The sequence below is a fragment of the Mugil cephalus genome, chromosome 3, assembly GCF_022458985.1.
Source record: "Mugil cephalus isolate CIBA_MC_2020 chromosome 3, CIBA_Mcephalus_1.1, whole genome shotgun sequence".
Classification (NCBI taxonomy): domain Eukaryota; kingdom Metazoa; phylum Chordata; class Actinopteri; order Mugiliformes; family Mugilidae; genus Mugil; species Mugil cephalus.
In genome coordinates this window covers 17,098,607-17,123,304 of record NC_061772.1, presented here as the reverse complement: position 1 = coordinate 17,123,304, position 24,698 = coordinate 17,098,607, and the positions used below count along the sequence as shown (strand labels likewise).

Sequence of the window (24,698 nt, the reverse complement as noted above, 5' to 3'; positions counted from 1 at the left end):
CTGAACTGTGTTGGAGGGTCGAACCAACGACAACTTCAACTTAATTCTGCTCAATATTCATTTTCTCCCTTTGTAAAAAGCAGTAAATTATATATTTTGATATAAGCTGCTACTGGTAATCACTGGTAAATATGTATTTAAATTTATGAATTTTGGTGTAGATCGAAGAGGAAAATAAAACACAATCTGTAGTTTTAGATGTAAGGCATTGCAATGTTGGAAACTTTCTCCTCTTTGGAAAGCTTCAGCAGACCAAGGAGGGACCATGTAGGAATTCTTTTCTGTAAACCTCAGTAAATGTTTAATAGATAGCAAGAAGCTGTCTCAATCATCCTTTTTGAAGAATGAACGAACGCAGATTCTAACAGCACCATGGTGTAAATAATACGTCATGGCTTTTCAAATTAAAAGCAACACAGTTGTGTTGCATGAACAGCAGACTTGTTCATTTGTGTTCATAGCCCCTTTCGCTCGATGTGAAAGGACCCAGGTTACAGTCGACCCGGGATCTTATGGGCTCGGCTCGATGTGGCTTCGAACAACCCGTCCACCCGGGGTCTGATGTTGGTGCATGACAGACTGTATCATTGTAGAAGCTTCAGCTCAAAACAAGTTTTGGTCTACTCCCATAAAGACTGATCTCTGAAAGGCTGAAGAGATCTTTGTTCATTTTTTTTCAGTCAAATAAATCAAATGTGTTGTTACACGATCGTTAATGGAAGCGCATCGGTGAATTAGCCCTACCTCACGCTTGGGAGTATAGCAGTCTACGGTACCGCACATACGGGCCTTGGGGCATCCCTGTTTGGCCCCCGGCATGTCAGTCTCATACCGCTTTCACACCGAAAGCGGTATGAGACTGACATGCCGGGGGCCAAACAGGGATGCCCCAAGGCCCGTATGTGGCCGGCGGGCCGTAAAATGCACAGGTCTGCATTATGATGACTAGTGATACTGGTAGGCCTAATCTGACCACTTTTTCAGTAGGAACAATCTAACGCGTTACTATTTCCAAAATATATTAAAGTTACTTATCCAAGTCACTGTGCATTACTATTGTTCTCATTTTCATGAGTAAAAAAACATATTTTTATATTTTACTTCTGGCGGGAGTGATTTCACGTATGCGACAAGTCATGTTTTCAGCATGAGGATAAATCATGTGAGAAACTTTGGGAGTCGTAGCACTGCATGTGAAGCTAACAGAGCAGGTCAGAGAGAAACCATTGGTGATTACATCTTGTATCATGCTATTCACCAGATTTTAGAAAGTTTACACTAGACTGTTCAAACCAGTGCGGTTACATGAGGCACTTTTGTTCATATTGGGCTTTTTATTTGAATAATTTGCTGAACATCAGTGTCCATGTGAACGCAGTTGATCCCTTTCACTTTATATACAGTCTCAAAATACATTCAGTGGTTGTTAATATAACAACGTCAATTATCTTAAAATAAACTGAAAGCCTAAAATACCAGATACCCTGACTGATTCTGATCACTGTTATTTTGGCAAAGCTGACGCAGGTTCAGCAGATAAACTTCAGACAGCGTAAAGATCAAAACGATCCCCAGAAGCTTCCTCTGGGCTGGAGCTGCCTGTTTTCTTAGTAGCACAGTTCACTCATCTGCCACCCACCATTTCTTACAGCGGAGCCCCTTTTACATGCTAACTGTACAGGTACAACAATTCTCAGGGTGTTCCATACCAATTCCCTGTAACTGTCAACTTCAAATTGACTCTGGATGTGTGATTTTTCCACCAGTTCCTCATTTTCCTCATCTCAGCGTGTAAGAACGTCATGGAGCATCAAAACGTACCTCAGGATTACCTTGATACCGTGTGGCATAATTGCGCAGATAACAGCACCCCAGTCGTACCGCTGTCATTCAGCGTTCCGACTGGAACGGGTGACATCCAGCACTGTCTTCCCACGTGGGGATAAATCTGGTGACATGCTTCGATTTACTGTGTCAACAGCCACCGCGAAAAGACCAAAAAAATCCACAGTGAACTGTGTTTCCCCGTGTAGAATGGCACAAAAGGCCTGACGTGGCAGAGCCAAGCGAAAGATCAAAACGCAGATCTCGATGACATAAATCAATAGTGGTTTTTATAATTAACAGCATTTATGAAGAGTTTCAGTCCCAAGCGCGTCCACAAGACGTCAGTGTCTGCTGTGCCGCGGGTCAGTAAGTCCAGTTGATCCCATCAGCTTGGATTTACTGTCTTTGTGGAGTTTAAACACACCACAGTACAAATCACTGTCTCACAAATTCATACTCTCTCTCTCTCGCTGTGTGTGTGTGTGTGTGTGCGCACGTTGTCCTGGACTCACGCCAGAGACCGGGTCAGGTGACTAAAGCCGAGCCGCCGCGTCCAACCAGATGAGAGGGATTTGGGGGGAGGTCAGACTACCGCTGCCTCCCACCTCACCTCAACATCCCACCTCCATTCACTGCAGCGCAGCAGATTAACTCCCTCAGATCTCTCCTCTTTAATTAGGAGCAAACAGGAGGTGAGAAGACGCAGTGACTACATGCTTATAATTCAGATGAAGCCCAGTTGGGGGAAATAAACACACACACACAAGACCTGACTTTGACTTCCCGCCGCTCTGTTTCTAAGCGAGGACATAACGTCTAGTAGTTTCAGATGTGCTCCGCAGTACTGAGGAAATTCATACACTCCCATTTTTACAGTGCAGTTGACAGTCATAAAATTAACATCTCCACACCACGCACGCAAACAAAAGCCAGACCAGAAGGAGAGGGAACCGCAAAATGTCAAGGATGGAGAGCCAGCATTATGAGGAAAGAGGTGCCTCCTCTTTAACTCCGAGGCTATTCAGAAAAAAAAAAGCTCAGTGGCAGTAATTGTAGCAGTGGTGTTTTGTGTGCTGTATTCTTCTCTGCCTTGTTTTTGCACCCACGTATAGAAGATGAGGCACTTAACAAAAGGAAAATGAAGAACTTACAGGAACTGACTCTTGAGTAGGAGATGCGCAAACCCGGAGGGGTTTATAGGCTATATTTTAGATATAACGCAAACAACTGTGTTCGTGCCAGACAAGAAAGGAAGAGAAAGTAAATGCATATCGTTTTTTGTTATTTGCATTTCCCTGAAACAGGCTTTAAGTCCCCGATCATCAACAGGCAGCTAGTAGCTAATTATATGCAGGGTCAGGGGAAAGAAGCAAAAAAAAAAAAAAAAAGTCCACATGATGCTGGAGTCATCATGTTATTCATGGGAGGAAAATAATGAAGCTAAGTAGAACACAGTGGAGTTCGAGAATGAATATAGAGGATGTGCAGGATGGGTTTATCGCTCTTTCTCAGAATCCTCCCACCGGAAGCTATTCATTTCCTGGATGTTTGCACGAGAAGTCTCAATGCAATGCATAGCAGGGATTGCCCCTCCTCCTGAGGCACGCCTATAGCAGCCACCATCAGCCGTAATCCTGCGTGATCACGAGAGGGCAAAGCTCTGCAAATGGACGACAGACACATTGCGGAGGGGGAGAACCCAAACATGTATTTTCCCCTCTTGGGGTAACTCACATCTACGTGAGCGCAGCAGAATGCAGCCTCCCAAAGAGCAAATTTGACTCATTATCAGCAACCGGAGGCAGAGTCTGAACACTGGGCCCAGATACTGGATTATTTGCCTGCATGGGCCCAGAAATGTCACGATGGCGTAACGGTGAACTGCAGCGTGTGATTGGTGCACAGTGTTCCCTGCACGGATGGGTAAAGGGAGGGAGGGGCGGGGCTTTGGAGGGTGGGGTTAACTGGAGACTGGTGAAGACGGGGAGTATGGGGGCTAAATTTAGCCAATGGCTCTGCTGGGGTGGAGCTAATCCTCTTTGCCCTCGAATTATCTGGCCTTCGGATTAGAGAGCTTTGCCTCTATGCAAGACATCTACTCTCTGTAATGATGTCCCACTGCAGGCCGTACCATGTCCTCCGGCGGGGGTGGGACAGTTGGCAGATTGTCCGCTGCGATGAAAGACAGGTTTGCATTCAGTGCATCGGTGGAGTGTTATCTTGTCGTGCAGTGCATTTTGAGAAAACAATCAGAGGCTGTATATGGAGGATTTAAAACTCATTATGCAGCATAAAAGTGCAACAAATTGCACACGATATCGTCTTTTACATAGAATTTATTTGCATTAGAAACATCCAGTGAAGTAATTTTCATGTCCTGCAGAATGATCATTTTTATTCCTAGTGAGATACATTCGAATGTCACTCAGTAATTAACGTAACAGTAAACCAGTATCACTTTCTTTAAATTGCTGATTTAGCAGTATCTCAGAACCGGTTTGGATTCAGCTGAGCAGAGAAGGATGCAGGAGGTTACAAATGCTAAAAATGTACACTAGCGGCCAAAGGTTTTAGAACAGCCTGCGGTATAATGACCCAAAACTTTAGTCCAAGCTGTACCAGAACTACCTCAGGATGAAAACAAGATGGAAAGCTTGAAAACATGGAGTGGACGGTCCAGTCTCTAGACTTTAACCCCATGAAGCTGGTTTGTGAAGAACTGGACAGAAGAGTGAAGAGTCAAAAAATTTGGGAAGAACTCTGAAAAAATATTTGATTTCCATTTTAGAAAGAAAGACTATCACAAGTGTGTTCACATGTTAAATCACCCGAAGATGGTTACTCTGAAGAGTCGAAAGTTTAGAATATTTTTTGGGATATATGTTGATAATTTATTTTTTAACTTCAGTTGTTTATTTGGTTTAAACAAGACACTGAACTGCATACAAGACAATTAAATTAAAATAGAAAGAAATATTGGAGTGTTCTAAAACTTTTGAATAGTAGTTTATGTGTCTGATGACCTGCAATTAAGATTACACAAAACTGTAGAAGTATTAAAATAAATAAAAGCACCTCATTTGTGGCTCCTGTCAGAATTATACTGAAATACTGAAGAACGATTACAGATGCATTATCATACGAGCTTGTTACTGTCATAGCTGGCTGAGTGGGAGCTGGCAGTAGCTATTCTGTGTCTACAGTAGATTTCATTACTATAAAAATCTGTGAGTTGACTTTCAGAAAGTTTATTTCTTCTTTATCATAAATTACTTGGCTTTGAGGTTTGAACTTTTTCAAATGCAAACGTGAAAGGTGACGCCTCAGGCTGAAGGAAATTCTACAACTGAGCAACATAATGACTAACAATATTAGTTAATCCCCCCAGATGTGTAGTTTCAGTTCTCAGATGATGTCAGTGTCTCCAGAATGCTTCTAGAAATCTAGAGATTAAGTGTCTTGCTCAGGCACATTTGGATGAATCAGGCCTTTTACAGTCACGTTACAGAGCAGTATAAACACTATCTGGATTAAACAAACTGCATTAAGATGTTTTAGCTGGGAGAGATTGCAGACAGCGACTAGTGAAAGCCTCTTGAGACCCAAGCAATACGTCTTTATATTAAAAAGCTTTTCATATTGTATAATATACTATCATTTGCGTAAGGCCTGGCATCAATCCACCACGCCATCCAGCCATAGCCGTGCTTCCCTCCGTGGCATCGGACCTTTCTTTCCCCATAGTCCATATATTTTCTGTATGTAAACCACAGGAATGATATGTGGCGCAGGAGAGCTGTGATTATCCGTCACCCCCGCACTATAGCGCCCCTCAGACACATTCATAATCACCTACGCACTCATCCACACCCAAAGAAATAAAACCACCAGCCATTCCTTCCCGTTTCAAGGGAAGAGGAATATTTCAGCCACTTTCTGCTGATGCGCTCACACGGAGCGGCTCGGTATAGATGAGCGGCCACCGCGGCCGAGTCAGCGTCCCACTCAAGGACACTTTGGCAACACAGTTATTCCAGCGACGTGACCCTCTGCTTAGGGGAGAGAGAGAAGGGTGCACTCATAGGCAGCCTTTAACCAAACATGCCACCGCTAGTGAAAACCACATGGCCTAGTGTTTAGATGGAATCTAAAATGTGAACGCTCTTCACAGTGATTGCAGGCCCACTTTTGAGTTTCCATGACAACAAGCATCTGCCCTGCTGAAGTGTCCTTGGGCCAAAGAAAAAAGAGAGAAAGAAAGAAAAAAAAAAAACAAGACAAGAAAACACGGAATTTCAAGGCTGCTGTTGTGACAGCGGACAAAAACCCCTGACCCCTTTGTGGGAGATCGTTCACAGAGATCAACAATATCAGAAAAGTTTGTGACAGCACAGTTTGTCATCAGCGTGCACAGCCTGTTGCTATTTAAACCTTCAGGACTGTACCATCAGGCCATCAGAGGTGGGGGGGAGGTGGGAGGGGGACGTTTAGTTCCGGGGAGTTTCCTGTAGGGATGAGCCCTGGTGAGGGAGGAGTGGTGTGTGTGTGTGTATGTGTGTGTGTGTGTGTGTGTGTGGCGTTGGTGTGCATGGGGGGGGGGGTCGCGGGCTTGGATCCTAATCCCTCAGGTTTGGCTGCAGCACGGCCTTGGATAAACTGACATGTAGGCGTTGGACATTTGAAAATGCTACTGGGACTTTAGCTTCTTTTTTTTATTATTATTGTTATTATCATTTGTTCATTTATGTGTGTGCTGCTCAGAAGTTTCTTTTGTGTCACGGGAATGCCAACTCTGGTAAGACGTTTTTTATTCTTTCAAATGTTTGCTGCGATGTGATATTTCATTAGTTATACTGGCCAGTAAATAAGTGACGAAGAGAGACAAGTGAGGCGGAGTTGTATCTGGTGCAACAAGATCAAAATGCATCGACAGTTACTATTAACAATCGTTTCCATGTGTATAACCAAATCCTGATCTAAACAGAGATGTTCCAGTTCATGAACATAAAGGCTGTACAAAATGCTTTGGAACTATTTCCGTCATGCAACACATTTAGGGTGTGTCAGATCCTGCAGCTTTTGATCAAAGGCAACGTACAAAGAAGGAGGGTATTTTAATCCCTGGATAAACCTTCTATAGGAATCTATACATATATTAATGTTATGTGGGAGGAACTGGTTGTTATTATTAATATTTGCATTTGACCCGTTAGCAGACAGACTTTCCCCAGAAATCTCGCAGGATTGTCCTTTGACCCCTGGAGGTCACTGGAGAAACGAGATAATGAACACTTGACGGTGGAGTTGCTCCAACAAACCGACACATGTATCTTGATGCGGTCCAAGACAATGTTCACAATCATTTTGTTGTCCTGTATCTCAGAGCGCTGATCAGAACCTTCACCGTGTTACTCAGAGCCATCATGGTGGTGCAAACAAGGAGAAAAGATCAGCCATTTTTGTTTCTGGACAAGTATAATTTATGGAGTGGATCAGTACGTATTTATAGTATAATTACATCATTCATAAGCTTGTATCCCCTCTGTTCAGACATGCATGCAAACATTAAATTTTCTTTCCCTTAGGAAGGAAGCTCTCAGATTAGATGTCACAGATGTGTTGCAGTTTTAGTGCGACCTTATACTTTAAATTTAGCTGTCTTGTTGAAGTCTCAGGTTTGGATTATGTGCACAGATAAAACAAAATGTCAGTGAAAGCAGACGGAGACAGAAAGACAAATAGTATTAAGTGCCAATGTGAAGGAGTCACACTGAAAGGTTGATAACACCGCCCCATGCAGAAATGTAAAAAAATAAATAAATGTAAAAGCACACATAACTTACACAACTGATGTCTAAAAAACTGTGGCTTCTAGGGTTGATTCATTCAGCCTACTGTACATCCAAAAAGGAGAAGGTTATCTTAAATTAAAAAAAGAATAAAGCTGTGACTAAATGTCTTAGACTGTGGACCGCTGAGCGCCGCCAAAGGTCTTTCTATTGTGTGTGTGTGTTCAGCTATTCTCCCAAAGTCGATTATCACTACATTAATATGTAACTTCCGCACGAGTCTGTGGTTCCATGGACTCTGTAGAACAAGCAGCGGAGACGGAAGGAGCGGAGACGACAGAGTTTGGCTCAGTCGAACTAATAAATGATCTGAATGGCAAAAGGTCACTTGTGAAATTGAAATAGCTTTCTGTAAATTACACGGTGACCTCTCTGCTTCCCGTTAAACCTCCGACTCACATTGATTTTCCCTGATTTCAAAGGAGCTCCCTGGCTTTTCAACAACGGGACGCTCCCAGAGGAAGGCAGATCATGACCTATTCAAAATCTGCACGGTCCTAAATGCCAGTTTGACATCTGAATTAGTTTGGGTGTGCGTGTTTTATGGGTGTGAACACAAACCCGGATCAATAAGTTAGAGGAGAGAGGAGAGGGATGGAGGGTAAAAGGCAGAGCACAGGCAGCCAAACTGTTATGTAAGCACCAGCTGTGTGTGTAAAGCAGCTGCAGCGGGATGATGAAGGTAGAGTCATTTCCCTCGACCAGAAAGAGCATCTCCTTAATATTTCATGTATTATTCATGCCACTAAAAGAAAGAAAAAAAAGATGATTGTGATCCATTTTTGGTACTGCAGTTTCTTTCATTGCCCAAGGCAACAAAACTGATTCATGCCTTCATTTTAACACCGCTGTTGATTTCAAAACTACGTATCCGGGAGCAGCAGCAAATACAATCCAGATGCAATAATCCACCTCCGTTATCAGCTACCTCTGTGACTTCCATGATGAAAAAAATGATGTGAGGCAACAAGGGCAAAATGAAAAAAGAAAAAAAAAATGCAGTCCTAATCTGGATTAAATTACAACGTTCGTCATCCTGCCTCCAAACCGGAACAGACCAATCCAAACCAAACCGGTCATTGTGGAACGATGAGACTACAGTTGTTTCTGAACCAAGATATACCTGTGTAATGGTCATCCATCACCTGCCCCAAAATAATTGGATTCTGTAGGAATATTTGAATGGAACGAGGCGCCTGTCAATTTAAAGGCATTTCATAGACAAAATGAGTTTTAAAAAGGGCTCTGATGATAGCAGGGCAATACTGGTCATCTGGATCTGTTGTTTATTTAAATAAAATTAAGCTTCGACTGGAGAGACTGTGTAATTTTGCGAGTTTGGTGTCATGCAGTCTTTGCTGAGGTATAGACGTCAAATGCAAATACTATCACTGTCATTTGTTCTTAAACTAAAACTGTGTCACTTTCGAAAAAATATGACACAATCTAAGTCATTATGACGTGTTCTGGTCTGACTGCTGACTTGGTGGTTAATGTTAACTAATGTTAGTAAAATCATTAGAGATTTTCACATATTCTGTTCTCTTGCTGTAAAGGTTAAACTGTCCTTTTCTTGATGTATGTAGCTGCCCTATAAGCATCTCTGATTAGACATCTGAATGAGAATGTCAACATAACGGTTATATCAATGTTTTATGAAAATAGCCAGCGGCACATGAATTGTGTGCTGCTTTTGGCATTCAGCTGAGCTACCGTACGTGCTCATTTGTTATCTCGGCATAACAGAGGATCTAGCCTCAGGTTGACTGATCTTGCGGGCGCATGTGCCCGGCTTCACCGTGCAAATGATTTAATGATGTCAGTAATGTACAGTATCCTTAAAACTTGATGCAGCATGGTTCTCTGCCGCCGTGCCTCCAGCCTCTGGTCAGTATGAAAATCAAGACAGATCTGAACGTGTCACCGTTGCAGCACTGCTGTGTGATGGATCAAAATGGCGTCAGAGCATTTGAGCGGGGAGACGATGAGATTATCTGCTTGCGTGGAAGGACAAGCAGCCTAGAGGGGAGAGTGGCACTCCTGAACTTCTCTCTCCTACCAAATGGCACTTGTCATTCTTACGGAATAATAGCTGGAGCTTATTGCACATCGGAAAGTGCTTTACCAAGGGTGGTAACACAACAAAAAAGACTAAAATTAAACTGACAGGAGGGAGCTGTGGGAGAGCAACACTAGATGTAACCATTTACATGAAGCAAACTGTGAGACAGGAAAATGTCTTAACATCATATATATTTTCATATATATTTTCTCTCTTTTTTATCTTTGAATTTCCCTTAATGTTCATATAAAATCACTGCTGTAAAGCCCTTTGAGACTGTAATTGTGACTTGACTCGTCAGCTGTCCCAAAGGACACTGTCGCATAGCAATGTCTCCGCTCTACAAGTGCATTCTCCTTTGCTGTTAGGCTAACAGGCAGTTTATAGTGTCTTGTCCTCATTGTCTGTTTTAGGTTCAGCATGCCGCACTGTGCAAATCGACGCAGCTGTTGAGGCCTTAAAGCTGAGACGTAGACTCTTACTACAGAAGACCTGCCGTTTTCAATCCACACCTGGGATCCAGGAGACTGCAGCAACACTAAGAGCAACTCACGTCTCTTCAGGAGGATTATGCCATTATAGCTGACAACTTGAGCTTTTCCAGCAAACGACAGCTACAAGGCAAAGTCACTCCTGGTCCCTTTACGCGCGACAGGTATCATGGATGACCCCTATCAGAACAATGTGAACCAGCAGGGCGGAGATTACACCTACACCCAGGACGGCGGAGGTCAAGATGGCTACCCTTATCAGACGGACTACCCTCCGCAGGACGAGGACGCCGCCAGCGATGCCACCGAAGGGGCAGATGAGGATGAACAAATGTACGAGGGGGAGTACCAGGGAATCCCCCACCCCGACGAGATCAAGGAGGCACGAAGAGCGGCTCGGATGGAGGCCAAGAGGAAAGCCCGTCAGGCTGTCCAACAAGATGAGGAGGAGGAAAATCTCCCAGAGCAGTACGAGACCATCATGGAGGACTGTGGCCATGGACGCTTCCAGTGGATGCTCTTTGCCGTGCTGGGCCTGGCACTTATGGCTGACGGTGTGGACGGCTTTGTGGTGGGCTTCGTTCTGCCCAGTGCAGAGAAGGACATGTGTATATCCAACGCGGACAAAGGGTTGCTAGGTAAGTGAAAGCTATGTTGAGCAATATTTAAAAAACTGAGGTCACCAATGTGAGAGGCGTATGTGGTAATAAATCTCATAGACTCATAGCTTTTCATTCTGAAACTCAGTAACCACCTTTACAGATGCATGCTAGATTCAATTCAAGTTGGCTTCTAAGGCTGAATACTAGTGCATGGTTCTTCAGCATATTTTCATCATACTGCATAGGTACAAATCAGCCTTTTACATGGACATCATTGTTCTGTTGTGAGGGTCATTGTCCTCAAAACAAGATGTCTCTGAAAGGCTGAATGTTCCTCTCAGAAAAACACAGCAGCTAGTCACAAATTGGGCTGTAGGACCAAGTCACAAGAACCAATGCCACTGTGAACATAAGACTAGATTTTTCATCAGCAACTCAATGCCCTTGTACTCTTTTAATGATAACTTACAAAGCCCTGGGTAACACGTAATGTCTTCTCTGACCTTCTCTGTAAATGCATAGTCAGTTAGCACACCTGTGGTGTGTACAGCCTATACCCTTGAGGCCTCAGATGGCAAAATCTACATTAAACTCTTGTGTCAGAAAGACTTGAATTGACATCACAAGTCAACAGCTGTGCACAGTGGTGCTTTGAGCTAAAGGCTAATATCAGAATGCTAAAAAATTCCCACGACAATGGTGGTAGGCTAATATTGAGGTATAATGTCTACTCACATAGGGGGATGTGCGTTTTCTTATCAATCTATCCAGTAATAGTTGAGACTCCTGACTCAGAGTAACAACTATCAACTACAAGATGACGTCACAAGAATCAAAATTTAAACTGGAACCAATCTTCTATCATATTTAATGGAAATCCAGTCACAGATTCTGAGATATTTCAAAAAAGTGTGGAAGTGAGCAACCAAAAGACTCACTGTCTCTTCAACTATGCAACTAGCTCAGCGAAAAAAACAAAAAACACATTTCTCCAAAATGGATATACAGCTTTTTGGAAACCTACAAGACTAGCTAATTACAGTCATCTGTCGTAGAGTTCAAGCCTTTACCCAGAGAGGAGGAACTCATCAGTGAAATGATCTGCTGTTGTACTTGGCTGGAACACAATCCCGCATATGTTTGGCTCCGGATGGCACATGGCTGCAGACCACTGCGTCAGACAGAAATATCCCCCCAGTCGCTGGGGCAAATTAGGGGAAAAGGCTTGGATCTTTCCTGGGGAAATACAGAAGTTAAGCACGTAACCAACAGTGTGTGTCGTAATTGAGTATAGGTCCACTGTGAGCAACCAGATTAGCTTCACTGAGCTTTGGCAGTGGCACTACATGTGTCTGGACTTGAGGACACCACCATGCATCTTAATTGTTTAATTATTTCAGTTGACAAAGAAATATAGATTAATGGTTAAAAATATTTAGCATTCAGGGTTGTGCATTTTTCTGTTCTACAGAACAGTTTGAGTTGCTTGTTCAGCCAGTCCCCAGTATTTACCATGACATCAAATGCCAAAAATTGATACTGTAATTTGTATGCAGCATAGACCTAGACTGTTCCAAACTTTCAGGTACAGACAACTAAACTGCAAATTAAAGCCTCTCACCTTATTTCCCAGACCTTGTGTGCAGCCAGGCAGTGTGGCAGATTGCACATCGCTCATTTCATCTTAACAACAGGCTCCTGGGATGAAGCATTGCGAGAGATTGATGAGGAACCCGGTGGTGATTGTATTCAGTGTGTGTTCCCAGGCTAATATGGAGCATGTTGCAGCAGTCAGAGATCCTGGCGGCCTGCAGCGCCCGGTGCAGAGCTGTCAGATACGCTTCAGGCCTCTGACAGGCTGTGGTAGCAGGAGGAAGGCCTGGCGAAAATGAAATCACAGCGGCTGTTTGTGCAGAGCAGGAGGAGAGCACCCATCACTGGCAGAGAATATGAAGTAGATCTGCAGAATGATCATATTTGATTCATGCTCATGCTCTGTTCATCAGACACATGGGAGCAGAAATGTGTTTAATCTTAACCTGAGTCTTGGATTGCAGATAGACTCCCAAACCTTTCGTTAAAGACAGAAAGCTTGCTGCTCTTACCTTTAATGGCAGTTATATTGCTTAATCAACAGAGTGAAGATATAAGGCGTTAATTGTGGAACACACAACGATGGAAACAGAAAAGAATCCCAGGCGTAATATGACTTCAAAGATTCAACTCCTCACTTTCTCACGGAAAACCAAACTGCTAAACGTAGATGCCAGCTAATGAATTTTTCAAATTAAACCTCAGTTGCAATTATGAAGGTCATGCATAAATTATGAGATGATTTTATGATGCTTGCTTCTTGCTATTAAAACGTTAATCCTCAGTGTTTTTAGGGCCCTGCATTCATTGCTATTTTTTATTTTTTTTTGGTACTGCAGGTGTCAGAAATCATGTTGATGCTCGAATATGTCCAAGTCTTTGCCTTTTTATGTGTTTCTTGGGACCTTTGCCATCTGTAAAAAATAATGGTGCCAATTTGCGTGCAAATTATCCAGTTATCTTTGTCTGTGCTTCAAATTGACAGCTGCATGACTTAGACGTGACGTGGCTGTGGCATTTAAAACTGTGCCAAAAAAAGATGGTAACTGTTACAGAAATGTATTAAATGTAAATACCAGTGGTTCATCAGTGTATGAATGTCATTTGTTTGTGAGTCATTCACCAAAGAATATGAGTATTTAATTTGCAAACTAAATATAATATAATATAATATAATATAATATAATATAATATAATATAATATAATATAATATAATATAATATAATATAATATAATATAATATAATATAATATATAAATATGTCTGCCTTCAAATGGAACTCAATGGAACTTCAAAACAAAAGTAAGCAGTTAGCAAGCTGATAATCATGTGTCGTAACGAAGAATATGCAGTAAGGCGTAATGAAAGGATGAGACTGTTAGGAACATAAAATCTAGCATCACAAGATGGTGCCATTTGAAGACAGCATAAAAGTTATGAAAAAAGAACTAAAATAACTTTAGGCTTAGGGTTAGCCATGCAACGGTTAAAAGTGATCCACATCTCCATGTGGCAACTAGTTTGTGCTAAACTATCTTTCATTTATGTGGAATATATAATGATTTCTGGATAAACACTTAACTTTGAAACTGGGCTAGAAACTATGTTTTAACTTCCATCCACTGGTCACTTTATAGGAGGGAATAGCAGAGCTGTTAAATGTACTGTCAAAATCATAATTTTAAGACTTCTAATCGCTAGCAAGTCATTTCTAGAAAAACACAGTCTGGTGTCTATTGTGATTCTACATACAACTAAGGTAATGCTACAAAATTATAATGTTTTACGTTAGCAACAACATTAGCTGCACTTTTTTTGTGTTGAGGGGGTTCTTTTACAGGTTAAGTATTAATGAAATGGGGGTTGCATTCACCTAGACTAGTCTGGGTCTAAGCAATTAGCATATTAGCAACATTAGCTACATCTTACATTAGTATTTTAGCAGTATCACCTATTTACATGGGCATTTTAACAACATTGGTGGCACTTTACTAACAGCGTGTGTGAAATGTGTGAAATAAATGGAATGACACAAAATTTATATCTAGTCATACAGAAAAAAACTGAAGTCTTTTATAATTTAGCTCACGGGGTTAGCACATCCCCACTCAGTACATATGGTGCCTATATTTGGCAAGCATGTCTAGATCCATTATGTCTTCCTCTAGATGTGATGAATGCACGAACAGTGCTCTCACTTTTAATAATAAAAGAAAAAGATCATTTCTCCTTTCTCCTACAGTAATTCAGTGTCGCCGCTGTGCTCAAGGGCACTTTGCAGGTTTGTTGCCGCAGAGGCGGCTCTTCGGCCTTCACCTGAAGGACAGCCTCTCCAATCACAAGGCTGTCAACCTGTCCATGCACATGCTCTATCCAAGACAGAGGCTACACTTGGCCTTAAGAAACAACTTGGCTGGAAGATATTAGGGGACATGATAGCTTTTACATTCATTGTGTCCAGGTGCTCTGAGCTGTCTCTTGTTGAATGGGATGTGCAACTTGCTGTGTGCAACACCAGAGCATTAGGACAATCTAGTAATCCACAGGGAAGGTGCACACGATGGCTCCACGTGCCGTTAAGCTTCTTAGTCTGTCTGTAATTAGGGCTGTGTAGTAAAAACACAGAGCAGGCGGCAAGTACGAGTCTAAAGGTTTAAACATCACGGTGGATATGAGGATATGACAGCTTTCCGTGACAGAGAGAACAGATACTGTTGATTTTCCAGCTCAAAACCTGTTCACCACACAACTACCCCAAATTTTTGAATTGTATTTTGTTAAGTACTTTAGCCACCCAGATTTCTTACATTTTTTTGATCTATCATGAGAAGTAATGCAGTCAAAGCAATAGAAGTCATTAAAGTGACAAAACGCAGCTGCCAACCACCACAGCTAGACACATCTGGCTATTATTATTATATATCCTATTTGATTGCATCATGCACACACGAAGCAGCACAAACAGTGCACGTTCAGTCACAAACACTGTCTTGGAAAGACTGAAAGATTAGAGACCTAAATTATTTGGGGGAAAAAAATGCCAAAATGATCCCAATCAACCCAAATTTTGTTCCAAACTCTATTTTTACCCTCAAAATAAAATTCCAAACTGCCCAATCTGGCAACACTGGCAACAGACTGCGATACTCTCCCCAGAGACATAAAAACAAAGTGCGTTCCCATGCACAGCAACAGGCAGCACAGTCGGCCACTGTGTTCCTTACAAGAAGAAAAAAATGGCAGTGTGGACCACCTGCCTGCTGAATGCTGGCACAGGTTCCACACTGCTGTGACTCAGAGGGGGAATCAGTGATAAAGCATATAATCAAAGTAACAGTGAAATGTCACAGACAGCAGAGAAACAGCACAGACAACTGGAGCAAGAATCATCTCGTGTGTACAGAGGTGAAAGCAGGTTTAAAAATATGTATTCTTCCTGCAGCAGGAAGCTGGATGATCCGTCAGGTCTCCGTGTTCATACCAGGGTAAAGGGAGCCCCCTTGTGGAGACCATAAATATTTTTCCACATTTTTATATCTGAAGTGGGCATGCATGTGTGTGCAAGTATCTCTGTAGGCACCAGTGCTAGCATGCCAGGTCAGGTTCCACCAAGTTTTATTTTAATAGTCACTCTGTGTGTGTGTCTGCAGGTCTGCTGGTCTACGTGGCCATGATGGTGGGAGCACTGGTGTGGGGCGGCCTTTGTGATAAAATGGGCAGGAGGAAGTGTCTAATCTACGTCCTCACCATCGACCTGGTCTTCTCCTTCCTGTCCTGTTTCGCTCAGGGCTATGGCTTCTTCCTCTTCTTCAGGTTCTGCTCTGGCTTTGGGTGAGACGTGTTTTTTTTTTTTTTTTCCCCCGTTCACATTTGCATCGGCTCTGCAGGCTTTTCATAAAGTCTGACCTTTTCCATAAATAATCTCGTTGCTAGAAACAGGTTTCAAAATAAGATACCTGACATTTAAGTAATATAAGTAACAAGTAGCACTTGCATTAAAAGGCACTGTGGTCTTTTGGGAACAGTCTGGAGGAGAGCGTGGACATGATTCGACAGCGGTGGGCTCCCGTATTTGTTTATATTCCTCATTAATACAACTCGTACACATTTTATTGTTAAGGCTGACATTTAGAGTCATTTTAAAATTAGTCTGACTGATCCCAGGAAGGCTACATTTACTTCCCTGCTGAGATACAAATCCTAAAGTTTGCCATTCTGTCGTTATCACCTTCAGTTTATCCTGCTGATAGTTGCTTTATTGCAGACAGCCTATGTCATGGGGCTATCTAACCTGTTTTAGCTTGATAACTAAGTTAATTGTTATCCTATATGGAAAAAAGCTGACCTCTGAGGCTCTCTAACTGCATGTTGCACACAAGGAGATTTCTGTTTATTTACTCCAACAGAGCATTATTTTATTACGCTAATTAAAACAGGTGAACAATGCTCCTTACATGTTTTTCATTTCACTTTTATTGCCGCGGTCCTGCTGTTGCCAGCGCCTTACAGTGAGGCTATTGCCGTGCACTGATTGATTTTGCAACTTTCAAAGAGCCATTTCTTCTGATAATGGTCGCAGCCCGTGCGCCGCCAGACCTGGGATATTGATGCTTGAGCTTTTTTGTTAAGCCGAAATATACAAGGTCGCGAAATAAAATGGTCAGCTGTTGCTGACTCACGCTGATAACGAGCCCCATGTTAGTCATTAGCACACACAACTGCAGAGGGACTGCACACATTCTGCTGGCTTCACGAAATGCAGCAGCAGGTAGGGAGCACACCCCTGTGTAAGAGGGTTTGTCATGGCCATAAAAAAAAAACTCAATCTTCTAAAGGCCCCTCATCCTGGCACTGAACAGATCTGACTTTCTAAGTTGTTTTCCATCTGTTTAAACCAGAAAATGACAGAAATTGTGTGAAAGTTTTGAGAAAATTGGCATAAAGTTTGCTTTGGAATACCACACTGATGCAGTTATTGCGTCCCAGTCCAGGACCTTCGCTAACGCCAGAACCTCCTCAAGGCTCCCGCCGTAGATCAATCCCTCTCATGAAGATCTGAGTCATACTCCCCTCTGACCCAATCCTCCACTGATCTCTGGTCTTGCCGGTCTTGGCTTCGTTCTGAACACTGAGAGCCAGCTGAACAAATTGAACTCCAAAAAAATACAGTCTATGAAGTATTCAGCTGACATCACAATTGTCATTGTGTCGTAAATGTAGACTTTCCAGAATGAAGGTGAACAAACTCGTGTTTACATTTCAAAAGTATAAAGGCTTGGAAAGTCCTTTTAGTTCTGCTTGCTATTAACTCACCACATGTTTGTTACAAATACATAGCGTACAGTTTAAGGTGAAGGCAGATTTAGGGTTGTCAAAGTCTTGACAAGTAAATCCCGCCAGATGTCAGCAGCAACTGAAGACATGCAGGATGACGGACAATACAAAAGTGCTGGCTGAGCGAAAAGAAGAGAGTGACGTTTTGTGATTCCTCCCCAAGAATTGGCGGCGCCATCCCGATTGTGTACACCTACTTTGCCGAGTTCCTGCAGATGGATAAACGGGGAGAACATCTGAGTTGGCTCTGCATGTTCTGGATGCTGGGAGGCCTGTACGCCTCCTTCACTGCCTGGGGAATCATTCCTCACTATGGTAACGCACTGTACATTACCTCAGAACGAAGAGACGCCCGTCATTCCACTTTTAATTGAATTTTAATTCATTTTGGAACATTTTTAGTTTCAGTCTATATGACGTGACTAAATAAATTTGGGCTTGCTAATATGAATCGTTTTGCAAAGTCATCACGGGAGCAAAGGCCTTAATTAATTCATTACTCACACAGATACATTGCACATCTTGCTAGCATCTCTGAAGCAGGTTGCCTGCGTGTAATTTGACTTTCAATGATTTATTAAAAGCACATTTTGTACAAAGATGCATTTACTGCTCTTCAGTAATTTGACAAATTATGCCTTACATCGCAGAAAGACAGTGTTATAATTATTAACATGTTCTTTACTGGGTGGGTTTTTCAGGCTGGGGCTTTGCCATCGGTACAGAGTTCCAGATACACAGCTGGAGGCTGTTCATTCTGGTGTGTCTCTTCCCCGCTCTGGCCGCCCTCATCGGAGTCGTCTTCATGCCGGAGAGCCCCCGTTTCCTGCTGGAGGTCAGATGCTCGAACCAGTGTACCAACTTTTAGTTATAAGCACATTGCCCTCATATTGATTGTCAGGGTACAGTATTAAGCATCAAGCTGTGATTGGTCAAGAATGTTGAGTCACCAGCCACCACAGCAACATCCCACTGCAGTGCAAAGGTAGCGGAGAGCTGCTAAGGCATCACCAGAACAGCACCCCCCGTGTTTCCCATCCAGGACATTGTCAGACCTTTAACCACATGTGGTATTGTATTTGTATGTTACTGCTGCAACATTCCCCCCCAGTGTATCACACACTATCCCCTCTGATAAGAAGCTAATAGGAACATTGTCACTCAGCTGTGTGTCTGGACGCACGAGTACGTGGGAAAGTTTACGACTTCAAACCGAAGCGTGTCCTTACATATACAGCAGCCGTCCTTTTCTTCTACACACGTCGAAACTCCTTTACAGGTTTCACCCGTGAAACGCGGTCATGTCCACCTGCAGATGTTGTGTGTATATATATGTGTGTGTTTTTTTTTTCAGAACGCCCGACACGACGAGGCGTGGATGATCCTGCGACAGGTTCACGACACCAACTGGAAAGCCAAGGGGGAGCCAGAGAGAGTGTTCACTGTAAGTCTGCTTTATTCACACCAACACTGATGTTTCGCACAATCACTAAACTGCACATTATTGTATGTTTACTTCCGTCTCTGTTTCTGGTAGATTTGTCCATATGCTAATTTTATGTTGTTGTTTTTGTTTTGTTTTTAAATTATGCTGTTTTTGTGTGTAACTACGCTAAGTCTAAGTCTATGTCTAAGTTGCTGACAACAGAAATGCAGCTACAGCTTCTCATATCTGATATTCATGAGCTGCAGGTTTCACTGTCTCTGCCCTGATTATTCTGTAAAGAGTGCCTTTAAATCACAACCGCTGCCATTAAAAATATGATTGTCAGGTTAAATCAGTGCAGGAGTTAAAATGACAAAAACTGGCAACATTAAAAATGCAGGCATGCATTATTAAAAATAATGATTGATAATGTATGAAAATAGATGTAGGCGTTAATTACATATGAAATGTGGCGTAAATAGTTTATTCTATCCCACAGTGTATTCTTTTCCCATTTTTTCTTTTTGCATTTCATTACGTAAACTTTTCTCCTATTACTGGATCAACATTTGAACTAGGCCAACAAAAGAAACAGCAACTGATAAATAATTCACGCAACAAAATGGACAAATGAAAAATTGTGCAAAAATAAGTACATGCAGAAATAATTAATGAATGCCTGGATTTATTTTCAGTATTTTTTTCAGTGTGTTTAATTAGCAATAAATAAAGTTTCCTGTTTTTAAAACAGAGAATTCAGTCGATGACAATTAATAATAACAAGAAGAAGAATATTGAAGATTATTAAGATGAACGTAGTGATAATGAATATGTTCTCTCTGTGTAGGTGACCAACATTAAGACTCCTCAAACCCAGGATGACGAGTTCATAGAGATCCAGAGCGACACTGGAACTGCCTTCCAGCGCTGGACCGTCCGACACGTGACCATGTTGCAGCAGGTCTATAAACTTGACACTGTTAATCAACAAATGACAATAAACAAAGTAGATTGGGTAGATCCACGAGTTTGCGTTGTATTTGTTGCTTTTTCCTGCAGACTGTACATGTCGTGCTTGACTGTCACTCTGTTTATCCCTCCTTCATGCAGGTCATGGCCAATGTGATGTCTCTATCAGCTCCAGAGCTCAGGCTTCAAGGACTCTTCCTGGTTATTGTCTGGTTCTGCTTGGCCTTCAGGTAACGCCGTTATCTTCCAGAGGAACTTCACAGAATAACTTTCATGCTTTTGTGCAGACATGTACAAGGCAAGCAAACTGGGTTTTATTTGAAAAGTAAGAATGAATGAATTTCTGCATCTACCAGCTACCACGGGCTGGGAGTGTGGTTCCCTGATATGATCAAGTACATGCAGTATGAGGAGTACGAGTCCAAGGTCCGAGTGTTCCATCGAGAACGCGTGGAGCGCTTCCACTTTAACTTCTCTCTGGTCAACCAGATCCACAGAGAGGGAGAGTACATCCATGACAAGTATGTCTCATAGACAGTGCAAATCTCTGTGTTCAAGTCACCTTTGGGTCTTTAAAGCCAAGCAATTAAGACTTTCTGTCTTTTAGGTTTGCAAACATTGAAATTAAATCCGTCAAGTTCGAGGACTCACTCTTTGAGAACTGTTACTTTGAGGACGTCAAATCGACCAACACCTTCTTCGAGAACTGCACCATCAAAGATACTGTCTTTTATAACACAGGTAACTGCTGCAAAACTATTCCAGGAAGAAAGAAAAAAATGTTTTAGACCTTTTACGATCCTACGTCCTCTCGCTCCAGACCTCTGGCAGGAAAAGTTCAAAGACTGTCGAATGGAGAACACCACCTTCCTCCACCCGAAGAAAGGCTGCCACCTGAACTTCCAGGAGGAGAACGACATCGTCATCTACCTGGTCAGCTTCCTGGGCAGTTTGGCAGTGCTGCCGGGCAACATCGTCTCAGCGCTGTTCATGGACAAGATAGGAAGAATCCGAATAATAGGTGAGATAAATAAGAAAGTGTAAATACAGTACATGGGGTAGATGAGGTTTGTGTGTAGGTTTTTGCCAAACTCGTGCTGAATTCATCATCATTCATCATTTTTCTAGGTGGTTCCATGCTGGCATCGTCGGCCTGCACTTTCCTGCTGCTGCTAAGTTTCAGTCAAGGAGCAGTGATATGTTGGCAGTGTCTCTTCTACGCCGTCAGTGTGGCAGCATGGAATGGACTGGAGGTCATTTCCGTGGAGCTCTACCCCTCTGCTAAAAGGTACGACCTACTCTATCCCATCATTAGTTTGAGCTGTCTTAAAATATCAAAATTTTGTTGGACCATTAACCGAAGCCCAGACGATCACGAACTGGTCGAAGTACCAAGTATCTTTCTATCTTTCAAAAAAGAACAAGGAGCGGTCAAACCAGCGTTTCGGTTTGTTGTAATTTGGGCTGCCAGTACTGAAACACCCAGCGTTATTACGTTGGAAAGAAATGTGCTATAAAAAGCCACATTCAAGACTGAAGCATCCAACATGTGGGAGCCAACATTACTAATAACGTAAGAATCTCACTCCAGCAGCTCCAGCCAAACTCATTCCCTGAGATGACGTTCGTTAAACCGTCTTTTTTCCACTTGTAAAAGAGAAACCCACTGTTGGAATATGTGAACGCTAACACGTGTGTTTTTAAGTCTTCAGTTTGAATCCGTATGAGTTTAACCATTTGTTTAGGTGCTCAAATATATGCGGGCTCTTGTTCACAGAGTTGTGATTTGTCGGCTAGCTAACACAACTGCTAGCAACAGTTTCAGCTAACCTGTGATCGGATCTGTGATGGGGATGGGACCTCTGTTAAGAACGATATGTCTTGATCTGTCAGCATATACGTGAATATTCCGCCTATGTGCTTTTCGACTCCGCAGAGGGACGGCGTTCGGCATCCTGAACGGGATCTGCAAGTTCGCGGCCATCATCGCCAGCTTCATCTTCGCAGCCTTCATCGGCATCACAAAGATCATCCCCATCTTCCTGGCCTTCGCCGCCCTGGTCTGCGGAGGTCTGCTGGCTCTCAAGCTGCCCGAGACTCGGGAGAAGATACTCTCTTGAAAAGGCCAAAGTCCTGCAGCCTCCCGGGCCCCAGACACAGTATAACCATAGGGGAAACATGTTGTGAGGGATGTATCGGATTAAACCGAAATAGAAAGAGGAGAAAGAGGAGGCCACGTTGTGTTTAAGAGTCTGTCATGGTTATATGATTAAAAAAGCGTCGAAAACCCGTCTGGTTGCCTACATGAACCTGTGGTTGCTTCCTGTTCCTTCTGCAAGCTCCTCAGGCAGCCCAGCATTTCTGTGACACCATATAATACTAGTCTTTGTCATCCTCTAGCCCTGTCCCATCCTCTATTCACAAACAGCGTAGCAGCATTTGTTTTGTTTGAGGTCTGTGTAAAAGATTAATATGAGATGAAACTGTGTCTGTACTTGAAAGGTGATGTAGTTCATGTTACCATGTTGTGCTTTGATTTCATTCCTTCTTGGAGAAAGAGAGAGGACTTCTAGTGATAACTTGAATTGGGTTAGAATCCTGTTGTATTCACTGCCGAGGCTCAGCAGCGATATTGCTACTACCACCACCACCACTACTACTGCTGCTGTTACTGCTGCTGTTGTTGTTGTTCAGAGAAAACACCTCTATTGTTCCCCCGGTCTTTATTTGTTCTACACTGTCCTGTGGTATCTAGTAGTTTTCTTAATTCATTGCTCAGTTTGTTCTCTCTTCTTATAAACCTGGACCAATCATTGATTAAGTGTAGGAGATTTTCTGTCTTTCTTTCTTTCTTTCTTTTTTTTTTAAATTGAATCCACTCCAGTTCATTTCTCACAACTGATCCAAATCCATCCTGGCTGGATTTTCCTCCTTGTATGTCGTCTTGTCATCGACTCTGAGGCTTCATGTGTGTCCTCGATGATAGATCTGTGTTTAGTAGGTGGTGAAAATGTAGAATCAGAGTGTTGTCTGTCACTTTTTTGCCATGTCAAAGTGTAAGGAACTGATGTTTCATCTGTTTTACCGTTTTTGTTTTTTTTTCTAAGTGAATGATACAAAACTGTGAGATTAGATGTTTTGATATGATGCTCTCGTTTCAACGTTGTGATGAAGAACTGATTTGCAGAACCCGCTGCATCTCCGACTTGACGCGTGTCAAGATTTCTAAGGAGCATGACCGAGCCGTGTGTGCGTGTGTGTGTGTGGTTGTTGTCCACAGGTCTGTGAATTTAGTGAAACACGACAGTCTGACTACCAACGCTGTATTTGTTGTTGTACATATAGAACTGTGTATATTAGCTGTAACATAATAGCTGCGTCACGACTTGAATAAAGCAGAGGGCTCGTGCTTCGGTTTCCTGGTTAATGAGAGATGCAAAATAAGCAATACCACAAGTTTAAAAGCAAATCTGATAGGGCTCTAGATGTCATATCAGTGCTACTCTAACTGTAGAAGCATAACAGGACTGTGTCATATCAGGTCTAACTAGCCTGCATGCCCTGAGTCACTGTCACCATGGTCAAGAAGTCAGTCAGAGGTGGAATCAGAATAGCAATGCTCTCAAATGATTGTTGTTGCAATTCTGGCAGGATAAGCCAAACTTCAATCTCAGCAGCTTTTCACTAAGACCAGGAACCATTGGAGGTACTCAGGGTGCTTTTACTCCTACTAGACTAGCCCAGTTGCAATCGTTCCACCCGTTTGTGTGAAAGCACACATCACACATGTGCTATTTATAAGGTCATAATTATATATCCAAGTAGTTTTCCTGATGTGGAATCTTCTGCATTTGGAGGTGCCAGCTCCCAGCACTCGACTATCCGACTATAGTCCTTGTCCCAGTTCACATGCAGCAGAGAAAATCGAATGACAGGAACATGTCCTCCTCCTCCACACTAGGTGGCGATATGTGTCTTTTTAGCGGGTTAATACCCCGTTAATACGGCCCCCTTTCCGGTTGACCTGTTACGTCAAACAAAAAACAAGAGTCATTCATCCAGCAGATCAGCATTTCAAACAACACCCAGATGGTATAATAATAGTACAGCTTTTTTAATCTCGTACATAATGTGCGCGCTACTTCTGGTGCAGGTAAGATTCGCGTTATCCCTCAGATGGTTCTTCTACTGGCTAGTCGGATAGAAGCTACTCGGATGAGTGGCGAAACGTCTTCAAGAAATTCTACAAGTCCAGCTGACCTTATTCAACGCTTTTTTGGATGGCTCTGTTTACCTTCTTCTTCTGTGACCGACTTTCTTGGATGTTTTTGTTCCGGGGTCACACGCCAGCACAGCGGTTGTGGAGCATGCACACATGCGTTATCCGAATGAAAACTGAGATTACCATATACATGCGGGAGAAAATCGAATTCCAATCGCATTACCTGGGTGTCTTAACCGGATAATGAGCACTCCGATTTTAGCCGGAGTAACGTGTTTACATGCACTTACGTTCTCCTGTTAGAGTCAGATTAAGGCAGTAA

At 42.6% G+C, this 24,698-nt stretch overlaps 1 protein-coding gene across 1 annotated transcript; it reads left to right on the top strand.

Annotated features, from left to right (window-relative positions):
• Nucleotides 1–6,462: 6,462 nt before the first annotated feature.
• On the top strand, nucleotides 6,463–23,563 carry sv2ba (synaptic vesicle glycoprotein 2Ba). Its single transcript, XM_047581595.1, has 13 exons — nucleotides 6,463–6,622; nucleotides 10,152–10,867; nucleotides 16,076–16,256; nucleotides 17,923–18,074; nucleotides 18,461–18,594; nucleotides 19,114–19,203; nucleotides 20,033–20,146; nucleotides 20,296–20,384; nucleotides 20,511–20,675; nucleotides 20,762–20,895; nucleotides 20,975–21,175; nucleotides 21,283–21,442; nucleotides 22,091–23,563. Exons 2-13 carry the CDS (start codon nucleotides 10,399–10,401, stop codon nucleotides 22,272–22,274), a joined length of 2,073 nt encoding a protein of 690 aa, XP_047437551.1. The 5' UTR covers nucleotides 6,463–6,622; nucleotides 10,152–10,398; the 3' UTR covers nucleotides 22,275–23,563.
• Nucleotides 23,564–24,698: the final 1,135 nt, after the last annotated feature.